General features: G+C 38.3%; 1 protein-coding gene across 1 annotated transcript; it reads left to right on the top strand.

The window, feature by feature from the left end:
* Positions 1 to 22,797: 22,797 nt before the first annotated feature.
* On the top strand, positions 22,798 to 25,019 carry LOC105442938. Its single transcript, XM_030993789.1, has 3 exons — positions 22,798 to 23,252; positions 24,372 to 24,443; positions 24,802 to 25,019. The coding sequence occupies exons 1-3, from the start codon at positions 22,835 to 22,837 to the stop codon at positions 25,017 to 25,019; spliced, it is 708 nt and encodes a 235-aa protein (XP_030849649.1). The 5' UTR covers positions 22,798 to 22,834.
* Positions 25,020 to 26,429: the final 1,410 nt, after the last annotated feature.

The raw sequence follows: 26,429 nt of genomic DNA, 5'->3' as shown, positions 1-26,429 counted from the left end.
CCGATTTCAATTCTGTTTTTTGTTTTTTGAAGCTTGATCATTTGCAATCATCAAATAACATGTGTTTGTTGTACTTATTTTTGGTGTGCTTTACCTACTATAAGACGCGCGCGGAGTGCGCTCTGTAACTGATTCGCACACTTCTCGTGCTTACTACCCCCCCCCCTCAAACAAAATCCTAGCTGCGCGGGTGCTCCCCAAAGTTTTTCCCTAATTCGTCGTCACTGTCACTTAGTGCCATTTCCTCGTCTTTCTCCCTTTCTCTCATCCGGCTTCTCTCTTCTTTTTCGTTTCCCTTTCTCTTTCTCCCTCTCTCTTTCTCTCTCTTTACTCTTCTTTCTTTTCTCTTCTACTTTCTTTTCCCTTCTCCTTTTTTCTCTTCTCCTTTATTTTTCTCTTCTTTTCTTTTCCATTCTCTCTTCTTTTTTTTTGGCGCCCCCAAAGGGGGGGGGGGGGAGGGGCGGCCGTTTCGGATCCGCCACTTATATTTTCCGCCAGCTAATATTTCTCAAACGTATTAGATAATAAAGAGAATGGAATAATATACTATAATTTTCAGACCATATACCCATATTTACGATATGTCCGAATGATAAACACTTGTTAAAAATTCCCAATAAAGAACATACAATACGACGTTGAGAAACAAGTGTACTCTAGAATCCTTAAAGAAAGACTTGAGTCAAGTAGGTTGGTACGATATTTATTTTGAAAGAGATGTGAACAGTTCATATGCAAAATGTATAAAGAAACCTTTATGATAAAAATGTGCCCCTCACAAGAATTAAATTTTTAAAAAAGATAAACAACCACCATGGATTACTCAAGGTATAATCAAATCAATATCTACTCGAATTCGTTGATATGAAATATCACTTTTATCACCTACAAATCATTGAAAATCAAAATAAATATAAAAAGAACCGTAATAAATTGATTTCAATTATTCCTTGGAGCCGCGAATTGTACGCAAAAGTAAAGATAATAACAATCATTATGGCAAACAATTAATGACATTTTAGTGAAGAAAATAGTTACTTAAACAAATATTGAATTTAATGGCGATGAGCGTCACATTCAAGACCCTAGTGATGTTGCTGAGAAATTCAATAAAAACTTTACTAATATTGGAATGACTTTTTGTAGATAAAATCAATGATAACGTTAATCAATCCTTATTTTGTAATCCAACAAATCTTCAAGAGATTTTTTAGAAATTGTTCTTTCATTAAAATACAGTAAATCTAGCGGCTATGGATAATTAAGTGAATCTTTATTAAAAACAAATAATTCACTTCATAGCTTCCCCGTTATGATCACATATCTTTAATTTATCTCTTTCCCAAGGGATTTTCCCCGACCCACTAAAAATTGCGAAAAATCTAAACTTGCAAAATACCGAACAATTTCTTTACTACCAAGTATTTCAAAACTATTTGAAAAATAGTATTTTAACGATTATATTCTTTTTTAAATATGAATAACTTATTAATTCCTAATCAATATGGATGTAAAGACAATAGCACTACTGATTATGCCATTGTACAATTATGTTACGAAATAACTGATTCCCTCTCTCCAAACAGGGACGTGATAGAGAAGGACTGGAATCAAGCCGCTCTCCTTTGACCCCATGCTCCAAGCCGCCGAAAAGTTATGCGCTAATTTGCAACTGTTGACCAGGTGGTGAGATAAAAGAGCGCATGACATTTCAGGAGTTAGAATTCCTACATCAGAAAATGGTATCACTGCAACTGTTCGCTGTCCCTTCCAATGATTTCTCATCCATTGTTGAATGTGTAAAGAGTTGAACAAGCGAACACAAACTTGTGTACTTTCATCCTTTTTTAAACTTGAAAAATACAAAAAACACGCGAAAACACGCATTAGCAAACTTAATGTTATTGAAGATTGTAAACCATGGATCAAATAACGGGACATTAAAGAATGCACAAATTAGCGCATCATCCTAAAATATTGAGTTTTTGACAGGATGTAATTTTTCTTTTACCAACTCTGGCACACAAATTAAAGGAAGGACGGAGTTTTAAATTTGAAAATTTGTTTGATGCACTATTCCCAATAAAATCCCCAAATTAAGTTTTTGATTTACACTGAAATTTTGCCGGTAATTTAATATTTTGTAATAAATGTAAAACTGGAGCCTGGCTTCCGAAAGTCCCCGCAGTGGAAGCGCGGTTCGGAGCATGGAACTTCAAAGCCAAGTGGAATGTTACACATCCCATTGTTACGCTTTAGAACTCAAGAATGCGTTTGAATAAATTACAAGAGTTTCGCCTCCTTTTCTTTCACCTCCCTGCTCCAAACAAGCACACTGTAGGTGTTTTTTTTTTATGAACTTATCCATATTGCTCCGTTTAGTGTCATTTCACAACGCCCCCTAACGTCAGAGCATCGTCAGAGTCAGCCGCCTAACATGTTAGCCCATGGACGTTTTTTTTTTAAAATCGTTAAAAATTCATTTTTTGTTTAAACGAAAAGCACATCCACCACGACGTACGTTATCCCGACGTTATCACTAGCTCTTTCATTGGAGCCCTCATGTCTCATTGACTTTTGAAAGTTCACCCACCGTAATTTTTCAAAATAGGTTGCAAGCTCGTCATTGCCTATAATACACATGTGAAACAAGTCTAACTTTGGACTCAGTTTTCCAAGCGATTTGAAGATTATAGGTCGAGCACACGAAACATAAAAAGCATGAATTATCATAGATCACTTCTGCCTATTTCATTTTATCCATTTCATCCAACCCCCCACCGTAATTTTTCAATGTAGTAAAAGCAAACATTTTGCCGAGGTAAGCTAAAACATGAATATTCATGAACGGTCAGACAATACATCCTTTTAGTACGTAACGTATAGTGAATGGGAATGGGCGATGATCCGTGTAGGAGGTAGAGGTCAGTAGTTTGTGCTGGCAATGTTTACGTGAGCGAAAATGAGACAATCGGAGCAATATGCGTAGTCATTAAATACCTGTACTTTCTTGGTATATGAAGACTGTTTGCGTAATAGACACCAATATTTTATTTTTAAATCTAAAACAGCTCATATTTCCACCGTAAAGTTCTGAGTCCCACAAGGCTCTATCTTAGAATGATATGATACTGAATGATATTGTTAATGCATCACCACTCCTAACATACGTTTTGTTCGTAGACGATACTTACTTGTTTTCTTATTCACATAAAGACTTAAGCATTCTCATTACAACCCTCAATTTAGAATTAAATAAATTATCATCTTGGTACAATCCCATAAACTTTCTCTAAATATTGATAAGACTAATTGTATTTATTTAAAAAAAAATACACTCTAAACATGTACTTCATGATGATATTTGTATAGATGACATGTCCATAAATAAAAAATAAGTTACAACATTCTTAGGTGTAATGATTGATTCGAATCTAACTTGAAATAGTCACATTTACAACATGTGCATGTTAGTCTCGTGAGGCATAGCCATTCTATATAAATTAAAATATTATCGATCACAACAGTTACCATTTATGCTTTACAATATTTTCATTTTGTCATACATGTCTTATTGTAACATAGTATGGGGTAATAGTAATAAGATGAACAATATATCGTCTCCAAAGGAAAGCTTTCCGTCTTTGTACACATTCACAATATTTAGCCCATACAGATCCAATTTTTTTTAAAAACTAAAAACAATGAAAATCCTTGATATTCGCATTTTCAAACTGCAATGTTTATGTATACATGTTTGGATAAATACTATACCTTTGGCATATCGAAATATTTGTGTTTAGAATAGTAATATACATTTTGATCCTACACGACACTCATCCTACTTCCATATAAAAAACAAAACAAATTATTATTGCTCATAATTTTATAAGACACAATGGTCCAGATATTTGCAATGCTTTAACTGACAATATTAAACACTTTGCATATCTTTATTCCTTCAGAGCCTCGATGAAAAAGTATTGAACATTCAAATATTCATAAAAAATATAATGTTCATGACGATTGCAATTGTTTGTTTATACATATTAATTCTAGATGACCAGTTCATGAACAATACGAATCGAATACTTATAGAACCTGCACACACCCACTTGCGCACACACTCGCATTTTTTCTTTAACTTTCTTTCTACTTTTTATTTACATACTTTCTGGAAACAATCTTTATACGTGACACTCTATTCTCCTACATTCTCCTATAACATCAACATGTACTCACTTTCTTGGCTACTATCGATTGAAGGATTTCATTGAATAGTATCCATTCTCGCAGTCCACAGACTGGATTGCAATGGTTACAACAGTTTACATCGTATATTCACAATTATACAATAAATATTAAAACAGTCCAAGCAATCAAAAATGAAATTCAAATAAAAGTGATAAAATTACAATAATAATGACAACGATCGTTACGTCTGATTAATAAACAACGAAGATCTCAACTGAAACATTCTACAAATATACTATTGAATTTAACATTAAAACCATTACTGTTACGAATTTGGCATGCAGAAGGGTTGACTTTGTGTTATTGGTAGAAAATATTGGAAATATTGGAATCAAATTTCATAATAAATTAGGAAATGATGTGAATGATATCGCAAATTCGCCTATATCGCATTATCGACTCAATCAGTCATGCTTAAGAAGTTGGCATCTGCATTTATCTTGATTCTTTTGCTTACTTCTATACAAGTTATCAATTAAATTTAGTAATATATATATATATGCATTTTGTGTGTGTGTGTGTGTGTGTGTGTGTATTTCAGTTGTCACTCTTTATGTATACTGTTGGTCATAATGGTGGAATGATTATTTTTACCCCAATTTATGGAGATTTTTTGAAAATGATTTATTCCTAATAGATCTAGATAATAGTATACATTCTCAGATTTTCTTGAATAATAATATGTGAAAGTTTGATGTGCGTGACTGCTAGAGCATTTGTGTGCTACTATGCCAATCAACTAGGGAACCTACGTCAGTAAGACATAACTGACAGTAATGAGGATTAGTGCCTCACAAAAGGACACTAATCTAGCACATCGACACGGTTTTGATCTTGGGGCCTCAAAGTAGCGAGGCCATTGCTTAGCCACTGAATCGGGAGAGGGGGGTATGCAACCCCATAATTTTATGATTGGAGGGTGCTCACCACCACCAACATCACCAAAAAGCACAACATCAATGACACCAACCAAAACCACAGCAGCTTTAGATTATTATGAGGCAAGTATATATCACCAGAGCAAATTAATTAATATAAACAAAATCTAAGTTGGGTCTATTATTTATTATTATCTCTCTCTATCTATTTTTCTTTACCTCTCCTCTCTCCCCTCTCTCTTTATCCTCCCCCCTCTCTCTCTCTCTCTCTCCTTCTCTTGCCTCTCTCCGCCCCCTCTGACTTCTTTTCACTTCCTCCTTTGTATACATTTCTCTTATGAACTCCACTAGACCTGTAAAAAGACTTGATACATTTTGCTAACTGGTCTTTATTTTGGTTCTTCAAATTTTTATTTCAAGATTCATTTGATTTTATTTTTTCAATTTAGCAAATGCATGTAAATTTAATTTATGAAATAAATAGGAATCAAGTGGGGGTCTTATGATCAACCAATTCAAAACAAGAAGCCGGAAATTGAATGTTTAAACGGCTTGCTGGCTTATCACAATATTGTGTGACCTATTTTTTTAAAATGTTTTTTTCTTAAAGGTAAAGACCAGTATTTGAAACGCCCCCCTCTCAAAAAATGAAATGGAAGCTCTCATTACCAATCATGTGAAAGAATATGTTTTGACTAATACATGATGATAAAAAATTTGCAGGGAAACCGCCTACTAATTCATATATTTGGTAAATTTGTTTCTCTCATGGTCTGTGAGAGATATAGGGTAGTCCCACATACATCTTTCTGTGTATAGTGCTTGTAACTTTACGAAGAATGGGCCAAATTTCTTATCATTTTGATGATTCCAGAACCTTGCAGATGCTAGATGCTAGATGATCAACCTTTTCTGATCGATTCCACAACGTTTCTTTCACAATGCAATGGCATGACCATAACTGGTCTTTACCTTTAACATCTGCCACAGGGTTGGCAAATTTACACAAGAAGCATTGATATTTTTATTGATTAAATCAACTCTAGAAATGAAATTCTTTACAACATTTCGAAAACTATTACATGGAGAAGATCCTCGTTTATCAATGTTTTAGTTCATCTTTCAGTTCTAATTCGTTCGACATTAACTTTGATTGTACTGCAGCTCGAAGACACAAAATACTGCTACACTAGCCCATCTCTCACTGAATTTATGAATCACTTCTTTTTCATGTCATAGCCCATTGAGAGTACATGAAATTTATCAAAATAAATGTATATGACGTCGTATAAATATAACAAATGTGGCATCTCGGTTTTTCCAAAGTTTTGTGTTTCCGAAAATGAAGCAGAGTTTATAATTGCGAAACGTAAAAGGGGCTGATAATTATTTAAAAAAAATGAAATATAGGGGTTTGCTTTACCAACAAACGATACATGATATATTTCATTTCCGGAAGTATGAACCCTATTTCATTTACGATATTATCAACCTTCAGAAAAACGAACCTTCGACAAATTGATACTTTGGGAGTGTGAACCTTCGGAAAAACGACATGTTACAGAAAAGAGTTTAAACAGTAATTCAACAGAGACATTTGCTCTAAGCGGTGCTTCATCAAAGATACCGTCTTAGTGTTAGGTAACAGGTCAGGATTATGACGAAGGTTTACTAGTCAGGGTTGAATTCAACTTAGTGTAAGAAAATTGATCGAGAACTAATGTCGGTAGACCATACGGAAATTAGCTTTTGCTGTTATAATGTCCTGTCCCATGAGAGGATAACAAATGAAGGAATAAATGAATGAATGAATTGCAAAGTATATGTCATACAATCGACGCAGTATATATAATTAATTTATTCGGCAGTTATCAAGATGAATTGCTACCTGAAATCGAGGACCATGAGATCTGTTGGCCTCCATGATGCGCATGAGCTCCATACGTTTGTCTGCCTCTATTTTCCGGAGCTGCTCTTGGAAACGAAGTTCCCGCTTTTCTTCACGGAGTTGCATCTCGCGGGAATCTATCTTTTGTCGCTCCTGCTGACTCTTCTCCTCCAGCTCCACATGCTGGTAGTGCTTGAAGGCAGCTGTATCATCTCCAATGGCCATGCATCTATCTAACATGTTAAGAAGATTTAGTTGGTACTGCTCATCTAGTCTGGTCTCATCGTTAGTGGTGTTAGCGACCTCGTAGATATCGCCGATTCCTGAGACCCGGAGAACAGCGACCAGGATGTCGATGTCGTCCCGCTCGGCTACGTCAACGTGAGTGATGACGGCAATGGGGTAACACCCTGCAATATGATCACAATACGAGCAGAAAGGACACACCGATCAAAAACTTTTTTTTTATTACGCACAGAGGAGTCGAACATTAACTTAGTTTTATATAAATTTTGCACCTAATACATTTTAGTTTATGGACCCTACAAGACATTAAAACAATATTGAGGTATGTCGTTCATCGATGGATACATTTTGGTGATGACAAAATAATAGTCATACATAATATTAATTTTCATTTGGTTATGGCTCGTTTCGTTTCCATAAGTTACGTAACTCAACTATATTCATGCATATTTATCTTAAAACGTTTGACTTAATGAATGGCTGACATATGGTTTTTAACTTTATTCTTATGTCACCCACATTGGGCCGGGTGCGGTATTGGGGAAGTTTACATCAGTTTGAATTTGTCAATTTAACCTTCGCACAATTATATTAACGCGGATTTGATAAGACGTGCAAATTGCTCATTACTTTTGACTGAACATGATGTGATGTCACAATGCTTATCTACCTGAAAATCTCATAGAGCATGCACAGTTCTGCCCATGATCTTGATTGATCGCATATCTTTGACGTCATCCATGGTAGAGTGTTATGGTATAGTGCACTAAACCATAGATGACGTCACATATAGCACATTTTACTTATCAGTAGCATCATATCAATGTTATGTTTGGTCACACGATGCTATGTTGACCAATCACTGAACAGGAATTCATTGATCAAAAATATAATGGAAAATATATATTTGTGACTTTAATTCTATTTGTCAAAAAGAAAAAGTTGGTATTACATGGGATTTAAAAATTAAAATAAATATGTATATATTACCTTGATGATGGTGCACAAAATCAACCAATTGATTGAGTTCAGCAAAATCCGATTTGATGTCATGAATAGCGCTATTAATATAACAGAAAGAAAAGAATAGAAAAAAGGGTCGGCTTTAAAATTGTTACTCAATGACTTGAACATTTGTCCGAACTTATTATTTCAAAAGATTAAAAATGTACACTTTTGGATTTATCTGGACTGTTTTTCTCTTGGCTGTTCCTAATAATTTCATTTGTTCGAAAATTTGAATTAAATCGGATCAATACTAAGAAAGTTATGAACGTTTGAAATAAATATGAGATCAAAGTCCGTGCAAATCGCATTTGATCAGTGAATTGGGACGTTGTGGCGGATACATTTCCCGTTCGCCGTGTACAAAATATAATTGAGTGTTTTCTCCCTTGTGGTACTACGCAAGAGATATTAGGGATGATATATTATAGGATTTCCGGCCAAATTCGCGAGTTTGTCATTCGAATTCATTTACTTTGCTTTTAAGTTAGCGCAGATCAGCTTTGCCCTGCCAATTATCATTCAATTTTCCCGATTTTGTATTTAATTTAGGATTTTGATCGTCACTTGTCGAGGCGTCATTTTTATCATTCAAATTAACACCTGTCATTCGTATTCGAAATATTTGTATTCAAGTTAGGAATGTTAGGAGGAAGAAATGCAACACACGTTTACAGTTTAAAAAATAAAATAAAATGCATGACCTGCCATTGGGGTCTATTCTGTTATTCCATTTATTCATTTTCAGGACAATGCATATGGGTATAGTCATACATTAAGTAAAGAAGGGGCGAAATCAATGGATATGGCATTTCTGCACGGACATGTTTATATACACAGGAAAGGTGGGGGTACCTCGTTACACTGGGCATTAAGCGGTCTACTGCCAGATCTATCGTGGCGACTTATTTACGGACCGGCAGGCGACATAAGGTGGCAAGGGGAGGTGTCAAAAGCCAGAAAATAGACGACGAGATGAAAGCTCGTCTTCAATTAAAACATTGTTTACATGTACCCTCTGGCCACGTTAGAGCAAATGAAGAGAGACATTCTCGGTGAAGTTGAGGAACGGAGAGTAGGGAGGCAGGAGCCTAACCTGGATGACTGGCTCAACGTCATGCGGAAGCTGAGCCCTCACGTGCGGTCTAGCGTTGTCGTATATCAACACGACTGTTTCCCCTGGAGGAAATATTATGGCACACTGGCTTGCCGTTTCGACGAGGAAGTCCTCAAAGCTGGCTCTAGTGGTCGTCTCGCATGCAATGTCGTGGTGCACCAGGCCTACCTCACCTGAAACCGCAAACGTTACATTGCATCTCTTGCCACGTTGCCCATAAACAACTTTTCGAACCGGTTGACCGCGGGGTGCCCTGCCGAAGGACCGACGAGTCCAGATGTTATAGCCTGTTTCGTCAATGAAAACTGTGTGGGCGATCACGCCTTCTGCCAAAAACCACTGAGCGTACTCCACCCGACGATCAAGTGATTATTCTGAATTTCTCCCCTCTGGCACATCTTCAGCCCTTTTGAGGGTAATAAACATACCATCTAGAGCTCGTGATATGGTCGAAATGGAAACTGCTGGCTTATGCGGCAATGCCGCCTCCATGTCTCTCTTCATTTGCTCTAACGTGGCCAGAGGGTAGATGTAAACAATGTTTTGAAGACGAGCTCTCATCTCGTCGTCTTTTTTCTGGTTTTTGACACCTCCCCTTGCCACCTTATGTCGCCTGCCGGTCCGTAGATAAGTCGCCACGATAGATCTGGCAGTAGACCACTTAATGACCAGTGTATCGGCCAGCTCTAGATAGTCAGCTTGGGGACCCTCGAAAGCTTCGTTCAGTCGCTCTCGGTCCTCGTCAGATATGCGCTTATATCTTACGTGACCTTCCATGGCGAAGTGAAATGGCGAAGTGACAAGTAAACTATGAAACTCTTTTAGAAAAACAGAGGGGTGTGCTAGCTTGTGTAAGAGACGATGTGAATTACTTTTGTAACATTCCAAGTCTGTATTTAAAAGGGGCGATTGAGGGTACCCCACCTTTCCTGGGTATATAAACATGTCCGTGCGGAAATGCCATATCCATTGATTTCGCCCCTTCTTTACTTAATGTATGACTATACCCATATGCATTGTCCTGAAAATGAATAAATGGAATAACAGAATAGACCCCAATGGCAGGTCATGCATTTTATTTTATTTTTTAAACTGTAAACGTGTGTTGCATTTCTTCCTCCTAACATTCCTAACTTGAATACAAATATTTCGAATACGAATGACAGGTGTTAATTTGAATGATAAAAATGACGCCTCGACAAGTGACGATTAATTTGAATGCTAGTTGAGCAGTTTCTAAATTGAATGACAGATCTATAAAATCCTTCGACCAAAATCCTAAATTAAATACAAAATCGGGAAAATTGAATGATAATTGGCATGGCAAAGCTGATCTGCGCTAACTTAAATGCAAAGTAAATGAATTCGAATGACAAACTCGCGAATTTGGCAGGGAAATCCTATATTAACATGAAATAGGCTGTAGTCAGGATTAGTTTCGAGATTCATGGAGTTTGAGTCATCGTACATCTGATCGTTAATATTAGATGAATTTTAACTAGAATTAAATTCTTCTATACTGTATAAACTTACTTTCAACATTTCTCAAACCTTGGTCAAAATTTGTGTTAGGAAAAATCATTCAGTAATGTGGAATACCTAAAGTATACAAGAAAAGCCACATAGAGCACGCTTAGTGAGTTTGTGTCCATGTGTGAAAATATGAGTCTGTGCGTGTATTTGTGTGACTTGTGTACATGGTTGTGCTAGGGCTGAAAATAAAAGCGTTGTAAGAAAACATAAGTGAAGGTAAAGATGACATAATCATAATCACTTGCAGGTATCAAAAGCAAATTGTGTGTAGCCTAGGGACATAAATACAGCTATTCAGATAAATTATGCGAGTATATCGAGTTATCTCTTTTGGTCCCGCCCCCCCCCCTACCCCCACCCCGGGAACGGAGGGATACCCCGCGTGTTCCCAACATTTCCGGCTCGTAACAAAAGAAAAATATATCCTTTATTGACTTTACACACCGGACTTATGCTGAAAGGGGGGGGGGGGGGGTTGCTGAAAAGGCTCGTATAACAAAAGAAAAAGATCTACCCGTATTGACTTTACACACCGGACCTTTGCTGAAGGGGGGGGGGGGGTGCCGGGAAGACGCATATGCGTACCCTTAATAACACTGCGTGAGGGGGGGGGGGAGGGCGGGCGGGCTTCTTTAAATGAAGATAATTTTAATTTCAGGTTAATTGTGAGATAATCGGATTAACGCGATGGTGCTATCAATAGCGCGTGTGAAACACTAGGCACAGTACAATGGGCATGAACAATAACTGCTATTACGAATGCTTGCAAACATGCAAGAAGCAGCAGAGCGGTAGCTTGTTCGCACCTATAAAGCACTGTAACAATAGCGTGCATGCATGCATATGGCAGGATATGAGTTAAATTAGACCCTCCAGTGTCATACAATTTTGTAAAATTGCAACTTTTTAATAGTCATTTTGTGAGTCGTAACAAATGGGAAAGTTGTCCCCCACAACCTTACGGAGACATTACTGATGCTGCCAATATAATGAGCACATTATAATGATGAAAATGAAAACTTTCTCATTTTTTGGTCAGATTTCATTCAACTTTCACAAGTCTTCTTTTCTAATTTTCTGCTTTCTTCTAGTGTAGTTTGCTATCAAGGTTTGATTTCTGAGAAAGGTGATAATAATTGAATTGTAAACTTCTAATTTTTTGATGTCAGTTTAGAAGAACATCATGATAGAAATGTCTCTTGAAAGGATGCTCTTCAAATGCTCTCATAAAATTCAAAGTATGACCGGAAATAGATGAAGTGTTTGGAATACACATTTATCCTACGCGTGCTTGTAGTTCCATATACTATTTACTGGCTGCAGTGCATTTGCTTTTTATCAAGATTAAGTAAAAACGTCACATTATACACCAAATTAACGGCTACCTTAAGGTATTATAATTTGGGGTTTGCCATGTTTACCTTCCTTTGGGAACAATTTTCCTTATGCAAATTAGCGAGGTGAATGTTATTTAGTATGTTTATAATTGGTGGCAAATAGAGGTGAACAGCACTGCCCCATCCCACTGATGAATGCTTAGCCACTGTTTTGGGTAGGTTCTCACATAGGCCATGAATTATCAAACGCTTGCACTATCGTAGCCATAATTTTATAACACCCGCTAGTAATACCTGCCGTTAAGTTTTAAATGAACATTCTGTGTATCCGATTAAACATAAATAAATATTCACTGCAATTATTGACAGACCTACCTAAACACGAAAACAACACATGCAATTGGGTGTCCTTTCTTCTGATCAACTGCCGGGATATCGAACCGTTCGACTTCATCACCATACCATTGGACCTTCTGACTGTAGCCTCGGTCTCCGTCTAAAAAAAAATGGAAGACAGAAACCAATCAAAATAATTGCATTGACTGTATTAGGAAAGTTAAAAAATAGATATAAAAAGTAATCAATAAAAACAAATATTACTGAGGCCAACTTTATTAAGAAGACCATGTGCCCATAGCTATTAAATCAATTTTATAACTCAGAAGATATCCATTTGGAAGGAAATTAAAGGTAATATAAAGTTTTGGGAAATTTTGAAAATTGGGTGGATAATGAGTCTTTACCATTTTGATATATTCGGATGCCCCTGTGGATGTATTAGAAGCACTAGAAAAATTTGCCCCTAAAAGACTTCTGCTTTCGAAAAAATTGAATATAAAAATTTACCGGTGCTCCCGGTAAATTTTGATAAATTTCAAATAGCGCCTACGGCTGCGGCCATACAATGTTAGCTGCGATCATGAAAATCTCAGAATGTGTAGTTGTGATATATAATTTCCAAACGGCAATAGCTAATTGGTCGATTTTAGTTTTGAAACATTGTTGTATAGCTTAATTAATATCTTGACCTTGAGAAGGAGCTATACAACATAAAGAGTTTATTATTTACAATGTCAAAACTTTAGACTCTTTTTCACCCGCGACAACGATCACTTAATATTGTAGGATCGCATTTACTTCCAATATGTTCATTGAACAAAATTCATGACCCCATATCAAAACTTTATATTACCTTTAAACTGCCGAAAAGAGCCGACGCGCAGGACCCCGGCAGCGGTCGTTAACATTTTCATCGCCAGTAGACATGACAAAATAAAATAATTGTTGTCAAGCACTGTATGCAGAACGTATTTTTTCCTTCTTTTCAGCAGTTGTTGTATGCTTCATGTCCAAGCATTGAAAAAAACATAAAGAAAGAAAATGAATATACTAGGCGTGGGTAGGCCGCTTAATTAGGATTTAGGCTGTGTTAAAAACAACAAAAAATAGTGGCAGTGTGCTATAATAAATACTTGGTAAACTGCGAATCTATTGTGATCGGAAGCCGTTAGTTTAATGTCGCAAGAAGAAATAGAAACCCAACGAAATACTCACCAAGTTGTGCTGCTATTTCAGCATAGACTTCTGCATTTGGATTATCTAGTCCTCGGTTATCAATGACGTAGATGCATGGAGTCAAATTAGCAATCTTTCTGAACACGGTATGACCCCCTGCCTTCTCTTGACTTGCTACTTCAATCCATTGTGACTTTCTCAAACTTCCCTGAGCTGCAAACTTTAAGGAATTTATCAGAGAACTTTTTCCGCTCCCAGTTCTTCCAAACAATCCAATGAAGAGGTTTTGGGGAAAGGAAATCTCGTCGGGAAGGGTACGGTTTTTACCTGGTTTGTGATCTTGGACGATAGCACGAAGCTCCCCTATTTCCTGCAGCAGTTCACTTTTGGAGGGTGATGTCCCCATTTTCCTGTTAATTGTTCATCTCTAAAGGAGTTTTAAACAAATTTAAAGCAGAAACACGTTAATAAACATTGTACGTTATCGTTCCTGAATGTTATCTGCATCCAAGCTTTGCCAAATTATAATAACTTGCTGCCCTTTTAATGTGTACAATACGCGTCACGTCTGTTTGGGCGGTGCTTAGCTCAAGTATTGAGCATGCGCAGCTATTTGTCTGCAAATGTCAGCAGTTATAGCTGGTAATATATGGGGCATTTTGCATGGCAACAAATCTATTTTTAGTTTTGATTTCACAATGTGGAAAAACCCAATTATTGTCATTGTTTCGACATGCTCTCATTGGTATAGGAGGGCTTTAGCTCGCGCATGCGCAGTGATATACATGTATAATCCACTTCTCCATAAAACCGTATTTTCCCTATATACGACACCATCACACATTTTTTTGAACATGTGTATCTCCGCTTCCGAAAGCGAGTTATCCCGATTATGGCTATTCTATACCTCAATCTCACGGTTAAGCAGATATCTTTCAAATAAAAAGGATTAAACAACAACAAGTAATTTACAAGATCATCATGTGAAATACTTTGTTCATTTTTGCGTAATCAGGAATAATTCCTGATTTCGCAAAATGGAAAAGTGGATTATGCATGTATATCACTGCGCATGCGCGAGCTAAAGCCCTCCTATACCAATGAGAGCATAGCGAAACAATGACAATGATTGGGTTTTTCCACATTGTGAAATCATAACTAAAAACAGATTTTGTTGCCATGCAAAATGCCCCATACATAACAGCTAGAACTGCTGACCTTTGCAGACAAATAACTGCGCATGCTCAATACTCGAGCTAAGCACCGCCCATACAGACGTGACGCGTATTGTACACATTTACAGGGTAGTGTAGTTTTCCAGCTCCCACATCGTTTTACAGACTTGCAAGTTAACCTCAATCGACATTCTGACGTTGATCGTAATGCGACGCAAAAGATGCTTCAGCTAGCAAGCTATCCGTACTGACTTGTTATTATACTGCGGGTCAAGCTTTGTAACCGACGACGGGCAGAATTCGAAGGTCATCATGGCGAGTGGGAACAAAATTGCCATCGCTTTTCTCTCAGTTTCGACGGAAAACTCTACAGATGAGTTAATTCAACAAATCAAGCGCGAGAATGGTGATTTTAGATGCGTCTTTTTGAAACTTGCCCAACAAGACTTACAGTCGTTCCAGCATGGAGAGACCTACGATGCTGTCGTCCTATTGCATTCAATTTCACAAGGTCGTAACTCCATCACTGACGTAGCAGACGCAAAGTACAGCAAGCTCCTACCCCAACTGAAGAGGATTTATGGTGAGTCACTCTGAGTGATTATAGTTCAAATATATGTTTCATATGATTTATGGGCGTTGTAAATAGTGAAATATAGTTATTACGCGCTTGGAGTTCAATGCGTCAGCTTAGACTATGCACAGGCGTAGCCATGATTTTTCAATAGGGGGCCAGATAGGGGGCAGGATCCACTAAGCGAAGGTACATAATTATAGAGACTTGGCCGTCTCCCATGGTAATCTTTGAAGACATTATACTTTTTTGTTCCTGGCAATCAATTTCGTAATTTCAATTTATCCACATTTTTAAATTCATGTTAGATTTTCAAGTAATTTTCTAAAGTAATCCATGCATGGGGTATTGAAATAAATAACATTTATTTTCAGCCTGCATTATTTTGTAGTACACCTAATTTACTCAGGAGAGCGCCTAATCTAAATCTAGAACACAGATGGCGCTACGCTATGTTGATCTAATCTTCATTGGTTAGCTTTGCGCGAGGCAGTTGTGACGTCAATCGGGTAACCCGACACATGCTCCGCCGACATTTACTCCGCAAAACGCGACAATTGCTCCGCGATATTTGCTCCGCGACATTTACTCCGCCGACAATTACTCCGCCGACATTTGCTCCGCCGACATTTGCTCCGCCGACATTTGCTCCGTCGACATTTGCTCCGCCGACAATTGCTCCGCCGACAATAGCTCCGCAAAACGCGACAATTGCTCCGGTGACAAATGCTTCTCGAACGACAGTTACTCCGCCGACATTTGCTCCGCCGACAATTGCTCCTCCGACATTTGTTCCGCATGAAGCGACACTTGCTCCGGTGACATTTGCTCCGACGACATTTGCTCCGCCCCCAAAGTGTCCCATAAAATACACATGCTACTAGTACTACACATGCTACTAGTGCTTCGACAAATATTTTGCTTGGTCGCTACGCTCCCTCGCATAATATCCTTTAAAAATGTACAAGTAAATATTGTTTAAAAAGGAAAATCTGTATTCACGTATAAAGCACAGTTTACACTGTATGTTTACAAGATTAAAGGGGCACGTTCCCGCCAGTGTAGTTATCGCTGTTCTAGTCATCGCCATCTTGGTTCCGAAGGTCGACTTCTAATGTGCATACAGCTGTCAATCAAAGTACGCGCGGCCTGGCCTGCCTTCGCCAAGCCAGCTGATCGCTGACGATCGCAACGTCACGAAAGTGGGCGGAAACAGCAGCCGAATCTTAGAGCCGAACTGCGATTGGCATTACTTCGGCACATGTATGCGATAATCGGTATTGTCCGGGCATTCAGAACATGCCATCTGCGTAAGAGCCGTATTCTGTTGGTGTCAATAGGCAGCTAGCACCGTCCGCCAGCGGGTACGTATTTTGAACGCCCTCTGGAATACGGGGAACATACCCCTTTAAGAGCCATAGAAATAGATCAGTGCTACAAAAATGAATAATCCTGCCTGGTTATAAATAAATTGTCGCCTATTAGGGAATAGTGTGGTACGGTATGTCACTGAGACAGCTCCCGTAGGATTTTTGTGCCAAAGTTGATTTTTTGGCTGTTTTGGCTTCAAAAGGGTCACAATTGACCAAAAATGATGGGGTCCAAATTTTCAAACCCCTTCTTCATTTCCTGGGGGGGGGGGGGGGGGGGGTCCTAGACCGGGAGCCAGTGGGGGTCAACCTAGCTGGGCAGGAAACCAATTTTAATATGCGCAGATGTAAAGATCGCATAGCTCCACATAACAAATTGACCGTCTGGCATGTTCTAAGTGGTGAGTGTGGCCAGGGGGACGCCCCCACCAAAAAAGTGTCCCTTTTGACGACAAAATAGTATTATGTAAATAATATTTTAAGGAAACCTTGAACCACAATGAGTTAGGTGTCATATGAAAGAGAGTTAAATTATTTACATTTCGCTACCAATTTCAAAGAATTTGGGATTATTTAACATCGCAAATTTAGGTAAAAAACATGATTTTTTTGGTGATTTTTTTCGAAAAATTTAATTTTTATAAAAAATCCAAAAAAAAATCGGAGAATCACATTTTTTCATAACTTTCCAGGAATTTGCATTTATACAATGACAATATCCTGTGCGAGGGAGAGGTTTATATATCGTTTTAATAAAAAGTTATAGCAATCCTAAGTTATTGATTTGATTTCCACACAAACAGCATTTTTGCCCACATGTGTAATAACTGTATGCATATACGTGCATTAGTGTATTAAGGACCTGTTTGGTGTGTTTACATCGAGTTTTAAAGATAACTTTGAACTAAAACCTCTAATCACCACGTATTGGGTGTCAAAAAATGGATAATTAAAATACCTTCATTCTGATACCAATTTCAATGAGTGATTTAGTGAAATATAAATTTCGAGCCAAAAAGGTGCTTTATTGTAAATATTCCTCTGACTTTTGCCAGTAGATATCGGTATATTGAACTTGACAAAAGTGATTAGACATTAAGTAGTGCAGAAAGTTCAAAGGATTTAGAGCGCTGATTGCAATTGATAAGTTCTTCTCCTGTACTCTGGGATGTTTCAGGAAATGTGGGCATTGGCAGTTGCCATGTCACTTATTGAAGTAGGATCCAGGGTGTGGAGCCCCCGGAAGCTCAGGGGTTTTAGAAATAAACATAATTCGAATACGATTGACAGGTGTTAATTTGAATGATTAAAGTGATGCCTCGACAAGTGACGATTAATTTGAATGCTAGTTGAGCAGTTTCTAAAGTAAATGACAGATCTTTGAAACCCTTCGTCCAAAATCCTAAATTAATACCAAAACGGGAAAATTGAATGATAATCGGCATGGCAAAGCCGATCTGCGCTAATTTAAATACAAAGTAAATGAATCCGAATAAACAAACTCGCGAATTTCGCCGGGAAATCCTAATATTTTCTATTGATAGAAATAATTTCGTTTTATTTTATGTCATGTATTTTTGTTCTAAATCAGAGTCTGTATGAATCTCAAAAGGTTGTAGCTTTTAAGTCTACCTACATTTGAATGGATGGGTTTTTTGTTGTTATTTTCTTCTTTGTTCTAAGAGAAGGAAGGACAAAAGGGCAAAAGAAAGAAAAAGAAAAAAGAAAGAAATACTGTTTGAGCTCTTAGAGTGTTAAATAGGATTTTTTTTCTCGCTCGTAAGTATCACAAAATAACAGGGGAACATTAAGGGGAAGGGGGGGGGGAGCACAATAACGCAGCATGAAAACACCATCAGTATGTCACAATAGGCCCTTTTACTAAAGCTGTTTTTACACTTCTTAGTTAACTCGACTAACTTAAATCTACAATCGGTTTAAGTTTCATTCCCCCCCCCATTTTTTCAAGCTGATAGTGCCCAGTAAAAGAGCTGTAGATGAAATTCCACATTCTTACATTTTGTCTTGAAGTCCCTCGAAGATGCATGATTGAAGTATTGACAAAGCACCCTTTGTCTCGTTACACATGGTTGTAAACCTAACTTAAATTCATATAAATTCTATTTTATCCCACTAACCACCTATGGTTTATGATAGTGATGACAAAAAAATACAAAATTTTATTGTAATGTAGGTCCAGTAATCTCCAATCAGAAATATATCTATGATCTCAATTTTCACCATTCAATTTGGAATTAGAAAAAAATCTTTGCGATCTCAGACTTCAAATATTCATAACTCAATCAGGCAATCCCTTATTATTGGCCTAACTGTTTTTCATGTTTGCACGATTAATGGGGTTTTCTGTGCTTCTACAACAATGACCTTATTACATGGGTAGGATTGCCCATCATAAATCTCCTATTTTCTTTTACCTTAAATAACTTAAACAGTCTATAATAATTTCCAAGGGCCGCATGTTCGCCTAGCCACTATATTATGATAATTTTTAATGTTTTTTTTTTAGCCTGGTTTGGTGGCAATATATATTCGAAGTTTTACTCAAGCTAACGGTTCTGTTTAAAATTTTGTGATGATCCTTCCGAGCACAACGGATAAGAGTGGTTTCTATGTGGGTGAATAAACGCAAAATGATAATATCCCTCATCCAATAATTTGTCCGTTTTTGAAGAAACAAATTCGATTTATACAGGGTGGCCCAAAAATCGGCACGGTCGATGTTCGATATTTTACCTGGCCAGAAATGATTTCTTGTTAGGCTTATCGATACTGTATTTAAACGCAGATTAAGCAAATGACTCCAAGATTATCCATTTTGGTCGAGTAGTTTTGCTACTACGCTTCTCCTGCTAAACAGTGTTATTTTCGAAATTCTGCTATTCAGGAGTGCTACGAACTGGGAAACCATGGAATTTGGGTTACTGCGCCAAGTGATCCCTAGTTTACAATTGGCCTGCGATTCCTCTACGGAGCCTGTATCCTGCCCGTATCCCTTTACCCTTGCGGCCTCCGTGTGGAGGCCTCGCGTTGATCGAGCAGCAAACGCACGATTTTCAGTGCTTATGAAGAAACAAATCGTACATAGATTGTAGACTCTTGGGACATTTGCACGGCCATCGCACAGCTATCGCAAGGTTGCTACTCGCTGCCTGTGCAGTAGCCGTGATATTGAGCAGCCGCAACCTCACAGCTCCCGCACCATGGCTGTGCAGCCTTGAGACGGGCCAAACAGTTTTCAGACGTGCTCCGTATAATTTTCGTGCGGAGGCTGCGGTGACTGCACGGCTACTGCACTGGAATTGCACGATTTCCGTACAATCTCCGAGCAGCCTCTGTACAGATTTGCCGCGGCCTGCCCCCGAGGGCCAATACAAGAAATGGCAGGATGCTCGTAGATAATGTAAACACAAACATCGTAGCCCTTAGCCTCCTACGATAATAATAATAATAATAATAATAATATTTAATTGTTATATAGCGCTTATTACAAATATCTCTAAGCGCTTTAACCCTGTCATTGGATTCAGTGCTTGCCCGCACACACTGTGTACACAATCTCCACTCCCTGGGGAGCATTCCAGCCAGTCGTTACATGACGCTCAAAAACTGTTTGACCAACAATGACGGTCGCATTCTACCGGGTCCCCTTTTAACACCTGGGTGGAGAGTAGCAAGTGCAGGTTAATATCTTGCCATAGGATATTAGTGCCGTGTCGGGATTCGAACCCTCGACCTTCGCAACTCCAGTCAAGCGCCTTAAACCACTCGACCACGACACTCCCACGATGCCCCCAAAATCGCACGAAAATCGTAGACTAATTTATCGTACGGCGCCCGGCCGGGGCTAATGAGCGTTAATTGAGCAGGGGTAAAAAGGGCATATCATTATGCATTCGCACTTGCATTGTTCCATGGCTCAACGAGCGCAATTTCTCAAACACTGACTTTGGTCTTCTAGTATTTGCCCTAAAATGACACAATTTTCGAAAATGACATCGTTTTGTAAAAAGAAGCGTATAAGCAAAACTGCTTAACCCAAATCAATAATCTTGGTGTAATTTCCTTCAGTATTAGTACAGCGGATAAGCTCCCATATAATGAAAATTGTGCACTTTTTGAGAAAAGCATGAAGCTTCTAGGATAGTTAGTTCAAGATTCAAGATTATTTCACTGGTCCATGCATGCGAACATTACATACAAATTTAGCTTCCAATGGATCTTTTGACAGTGACAAATACAAATGATAGAAAATACAATATAACATTTAACAATAGAAAACGATGTACATAAATATGGATAAATATTTATAAATAATGTGCATTTGCCCCTCAGTTTCATATTGCCTACAATTAACATAAATTAAAAATGTCTCATAATATAATATTTCCCGTCAGCTCCCCCCCCCCCATCCGCTAGCACCCGATCCACAATCTCCAGGCATCCGTTTAATTGCACTTTAATAGGGACTTTTAGAATGACTGGACGAGAACACGACGAACGCCGACTTATCATGCGTGTCAACGTACTTAACTGCCCATGTTGACTACAATAAGAAATCTTTTAGATTGCACTCGACGATATACATGCATGCAGGAAGTAATACTATGATCATCACGGACAAAGAAAGAGGACAAAATATACAGTTCCTCATTCTACCCTCAACAAAAGAACATCCCTTCTATTGTGTAAAAATGTCTAGAACAGGTGAATATGCATGTGACACCTGTTCTACACATTTTTACATAATAGCAGGGAAGGGATGTTCCCTTGTCTACCTGAGGAACTGTATATTTTATGCGCACGCGGCATACTAGTACCTTGAGCATGTAAAGGCGCTATACAAATACCAATATGTATGTATGTACTAGATTTAGGAAAATCAAGGTTGACGCATTCTCGATCGCCGACTGAGACGACGTAACGCATGCGCAGTGCCTTAAAATGACGTCACACGTTGCAGTCAAAGCTGTAGACGTGCAAATCTAAAAGTCCCTAATAGCAGCTATTGAAGTGCAACCAGACGGATAGCTATCGAAAACAACAATAACAATTTCAAATCCAGTAGGAAATATATGATCATGAAGAAAGGTAAATAGCCTTTAATATGTATATAGTAATCGCGTAATAGTTGAATTATACACATGTATGGAGTTGGGGATGAATGAATTACGTGAACGTGAAAGGCGGGTACGGGGAGGGCACAGTCTTATTCAAGAACGGTTGAACATGAAACAATCATTGAGAAGATGAGTATTGTCTGTCATTATAACTTTAACTTTTGTAAGTAGGCGTTTTTCATAAAGTGCTGGCAAAAAAAAAATGAAAAAATATTCTTTCACCATTATGACCAACAGTGAATATATGGCTAAAATATTAGTTTAGAATTATTCATAGAATTTACATATATTTTGACAGGACCTGACCGTGTTGCAGTTGTTGTTCACTCCATGACGAGCTTCAATTCTAACACCAAGATGGCACTAATGATGGTCTTCAAGAATTCCCAGCCAACCACCTTCCAGTGCTCTAAATGCGTCATTCAATGCAACAACCTAGCTGAAATGCCAGCTCAAGATCTCTCACGACTCACTGACTTCCTCGGGAAGGTGCCATATCATCCCCTACCCATCCCTGAATATGGGGCACATTCAACCCTGACCACAACGCCCTCCGCGGATAAAATGCATAGAATCGGAACTGGTGACAATCCGCAAAGCATACCTGTTGCTTGTGCTAAAAGTGTTACCAAAGGAGAGAAAAGTATGAGTTCTCCTGACACCAGTTCCATTTCTCAAACAGAGGTTGGAAGTTCGAAAAAATACTCAGCATTTTTGATTGATAATAGTTCACATGATAAGCTTTTAAGGGATGGTCTTGGTTCAAACGTTGCTCCGACGCAACCTTCTTACAGCCAAGCTTCGATGACCAGCACATCATCCGCCTGTATGGAACATGGTAACCTTCAGAGCATAGCTTCTATTACGTCGCAACTTGGCTCATTCTCTTCCGACACCACACACGTCTCACAGGCCTCGTCGAAAGTCGACACCTCACCTTATAGATATGTCACCCAAGACAAAGTGATTGACACAACCTACCCCATAGCCTTGGTTGACCTTTCTTCAGCAAATCAACCTGAAAAATTGACGGATGATCTACAAAGACAACTTCCCGGAAAGGCAGTCATGTTATTTAAAGACATACACGATCTGGCAGGCAACTGGCACTTGTTTGAAACCATTCTTGTGGACTTTGGACCGGTACAGGAAGCTGCATCTAACAGTTCGGATGAATACAAGGGCACCTTGCATATTTATGGGAAATGCCGAAAAGAGATGCGTAGGTGTTACCTTTTTAGTTTTAGGCTAATCTCATTACACTCATTACATGGGAAAGTCAAAATGTCCCCGTAATGTAACGCCTACACAAGTTTTCGAAGTTGACAAACAAAATAATAGTAAAAATATTTATTTTCTACCAAACTTGGAAGATCTTTTGTTGTGGGGGACATAATGATATGGTTTTCATAACACAATGTTGCCCATGAAGTTGGAAAAATTGCTCTTACCCTTTTTCATGAAATGGTGGTGACAATATAGTATATTCTTGATAGATTAAGTTTATATCTTCCCAGAATTTAGCTGATCAATCTGAAGGGTCATCAAGATTGATCAAGAAAGTTATGAGAAAACACAAATATATATAGAATAATCCATATTGTCACAATATTTACATGCACTATATAGGCAAAAGTAATGTATATTTTTTGAGTATTGCCCCAATAAAGAAGGCGCTTAGAAGAAACATAAATGAGAATACAATAAAAATCTACATGGACATAACTGATCCATTGACCATTTTGATATTATGTGATTCACCTAGATTTGGTGAACTCACATTTCAATCATTCATAACATTCATAAGTGGCCCAAACATTATGGAGCGTGTGTGCAGTGCTTTGTAACCGCAAGGAAAAGGCGCTATATCAAATATCTTTTGGATTGGAATGGGTTGGATTGGAATGTCCTTATTAGTTGTCCGATTTATCAAAAACCTTCGCAAATCAATTTTCCTTATTTAACGAGTGGAAATGTAAGAGAACATTTATAATTTGAATGTTTCAGTGAGCTCTCAATCTGCAATTAATGACATGATGATCGCACCTCTACGTTAATTGAGTTGATTAACATAAACTTATGTAGTGCAAAAGTTGTTCTATAGAATCCCATTAGTATTTCTAAACATCTTTTATAACAACCACTTTAAAAGAACGTGCTCTTATTTGTTAAAAAAACTCATTCTGAAACTTTCACATGTTTCTTGAGATTTGTGAAGGATATTCGAAGGATCTACTAAAAAATAAATTGACTTTCGATAGGGTATTACAATTTTATCCGTTGGATAAGCTTGTAGCAAGGGGTCTAATTATTACTTATCTCAATCTAACTACTCTTTCAGTGGTACCCCAGAATTTGGCCCAGTTGATGCTTGCTCCGGCAAATACTCCTTCAGACCCTAATCGTGCTTCAGGTGAGTCATTTTCTAGGTAGTTACTGAATCTACTACAGCTTCTATTTTACACCTTTTTTCCATTTACTTTATAGGTGAATATTTGTAGAGTTTTACATACTGTGTTGTGTGCGCAAATGTCATACAATATGAACTGGAGATATCTGGGAGAAATTGTGCAAATCGCATTCATTGTTATTTACATTATTGCTACCGCACTACCAAGCTGGATTATATCTTCATCCAGTCCAAGTTTTCTATGTAGATATGTAATGAACATCTGAGAAAAAATAAAAATAAACATGTATTCAATTATCCTTGCCGATATAGCACATTAAAGGTTTCTTAAAATTTATTCCTGTTTTGTTTTTGTTTACAGATACCATGAGCCAGTTTCCAAAGCTATACGGAGTCCCTGTTTTCCAGTACAGCAGTGAACCCTGCAGACCATCTCTCTTTGACGACGACACGAAAAATCAACTGGTTTCCTTCCTTCTCGATAGCTGCGAAAGATACCACACAGCTGTCAATAAAAAAAGACCTGGCGTCATGGAGAGGGTTCAGGGTTTTTTGTTACATCTCTTCGAAAGCAGCTAAGCTGGAGAAATTTGGGGACAGGCCTATACCTAAATACAGTCACTAAGTCTTTAATTGGCAATATTTGGAAGACTAGCAAGAGATTGACGTGATCATGGCGCCTTGATCATGTGGAAGGCAGTTGTAGACCTAAGGAAAGTTTTTCGATTAAACCAGGCAGCAACGTAGGCCCTATATATTACTTGCACTAGTTATGGATTCCGTACATGCATGGTTTTTGTTTAATTGAATACCATCAAGATTGTTAGTAAATAACTTAATTGATCTCTACACGACATGTGACAACAAGCAGAAGCAAGTATATATGTGTGTGTGTGTATATATATATATATATACGTATACATACATTATGTGTGTGATGTTATCAGGGGCGGCGATTTCTTTTCGTGACCCGGTGACGAAATGCGAAGGACGAGGGAGTAATGAGCAAACACGTTTGGGTTGGGGGGGGGGGGCAAACAAAAATCCGCATCCCAACCACTCTGACATGTTACATGCTGTCTACTCGGAAAGTGTGTGTGTGGGGGGGGGGGGGGGGGCTAAGTATTTACGGTCAGGTAGAGCAAAGTGAGCGAAGCAAGTGGAACATAAATTGGCCAAGGGTCCAGGGGCAAAGACCCGCCCCATGAAGCTTAGGGGTTTTAGGTAATTAATTACGATCAGATGAGCATCCAGGAGTCCGCCTTAGGGCCCCTGGTAGGGTAATTGGGGTGGAGCTTCCGGAAGCTCAGGGGTTTTAGGCAGTTAATTACGGTCAGATGAGCATATTTTGATACCTTATTTGTGACAATGGCAGGGCACTGATTGGAGTGGATTAAGGTCAGGGGTTTTAGGCATTAAATTACGACCAGATGAGCATCCAGGGGCCGCCATAGGGCCCTTGGTGGGATCCAGAGTCCAGGGTTCAGAGCCTTCCTATACTCAGGGTAAAATCATGCCATTTCAGCAACATTTGTAAATCACTGGTTTTTATTGGGGGGGGGGGGGGTGGGGGTAACTGCCCCCCTCAACAGTACGCCAGTGCGAGGGAGCAAAGTGAACGAGAGGGGTGAACGTGACGGAAGTGACTACCCCCTCACAGATTTGTGAGGTTTTGTTGTATTACAAAATTAAATTCCTTAACAAAACTATAGAGAAAAACAAGTAATATACTTTTTTCACACTTCACTTTTTTACAATAATTAACTTGTACATTTTGAAGGATGTTATGTGGGGGAGCGAGAAGATTTTTGCATTTGTATTTGTCTAAATGCTGCACTCTTGGGCTCTCCAGGTTTTAGTCAGTATTTGCTATACATTTTTTGTTCTGCACTTTTTCAAATTTTCCGGGTGAACGATCCCCCCTTAAAAAAAAATGAGGGGGGACGTGTCCCCCCCCCCCCCCCCGAGTTCATCGCCCCTGGCTGTAAA

This window comes from Strongylocentrotus purpuratus, unplaced genomic scaffold (genome assembly GCF_000002235.5).
Source record: "Strongylocentrotus purpuratus isolate Spur 01 unplaced genomic scaffold, Spur_5.0 spur5_scaffold_20, whole genome shotgun sequence".
NCBI classification, from domain to species: Eukaryota; Metazoa; Echinodermata; class Echinoidea; order Camarodonta; family Strongylocentrotidae; genus Strongylocentrotus; species Strongylocentrotus purpuratus.
Note: the sequence above shows the minus strand (reverse complement) of the source record. Positions and strands in the feature narration are given on the sequence as shown.

Coding starts and splice junctions, on each gene's coding strand:
- LOC105442938 (XM_030993789.1), top strand. CDS start 22,835: ATGACCAGCACATCATCCGCCTGTATGGAACATGGTAACCTTCAGAGC. Junction 23,253..24,371: donor GAAATGCCGAAAAGAGATGC/GTAGGTGTTACC, acceptor CTACTCTTTCAG/TGGTACCCCAGAATTTGGCC. Junction 24,444..24,801: donor AGACCCTAATCGTGCTTCAG/GTGAGTCATTTT, acceptor TTTTGTTTACAG/ATACCATGAGCCAGTTTCCA.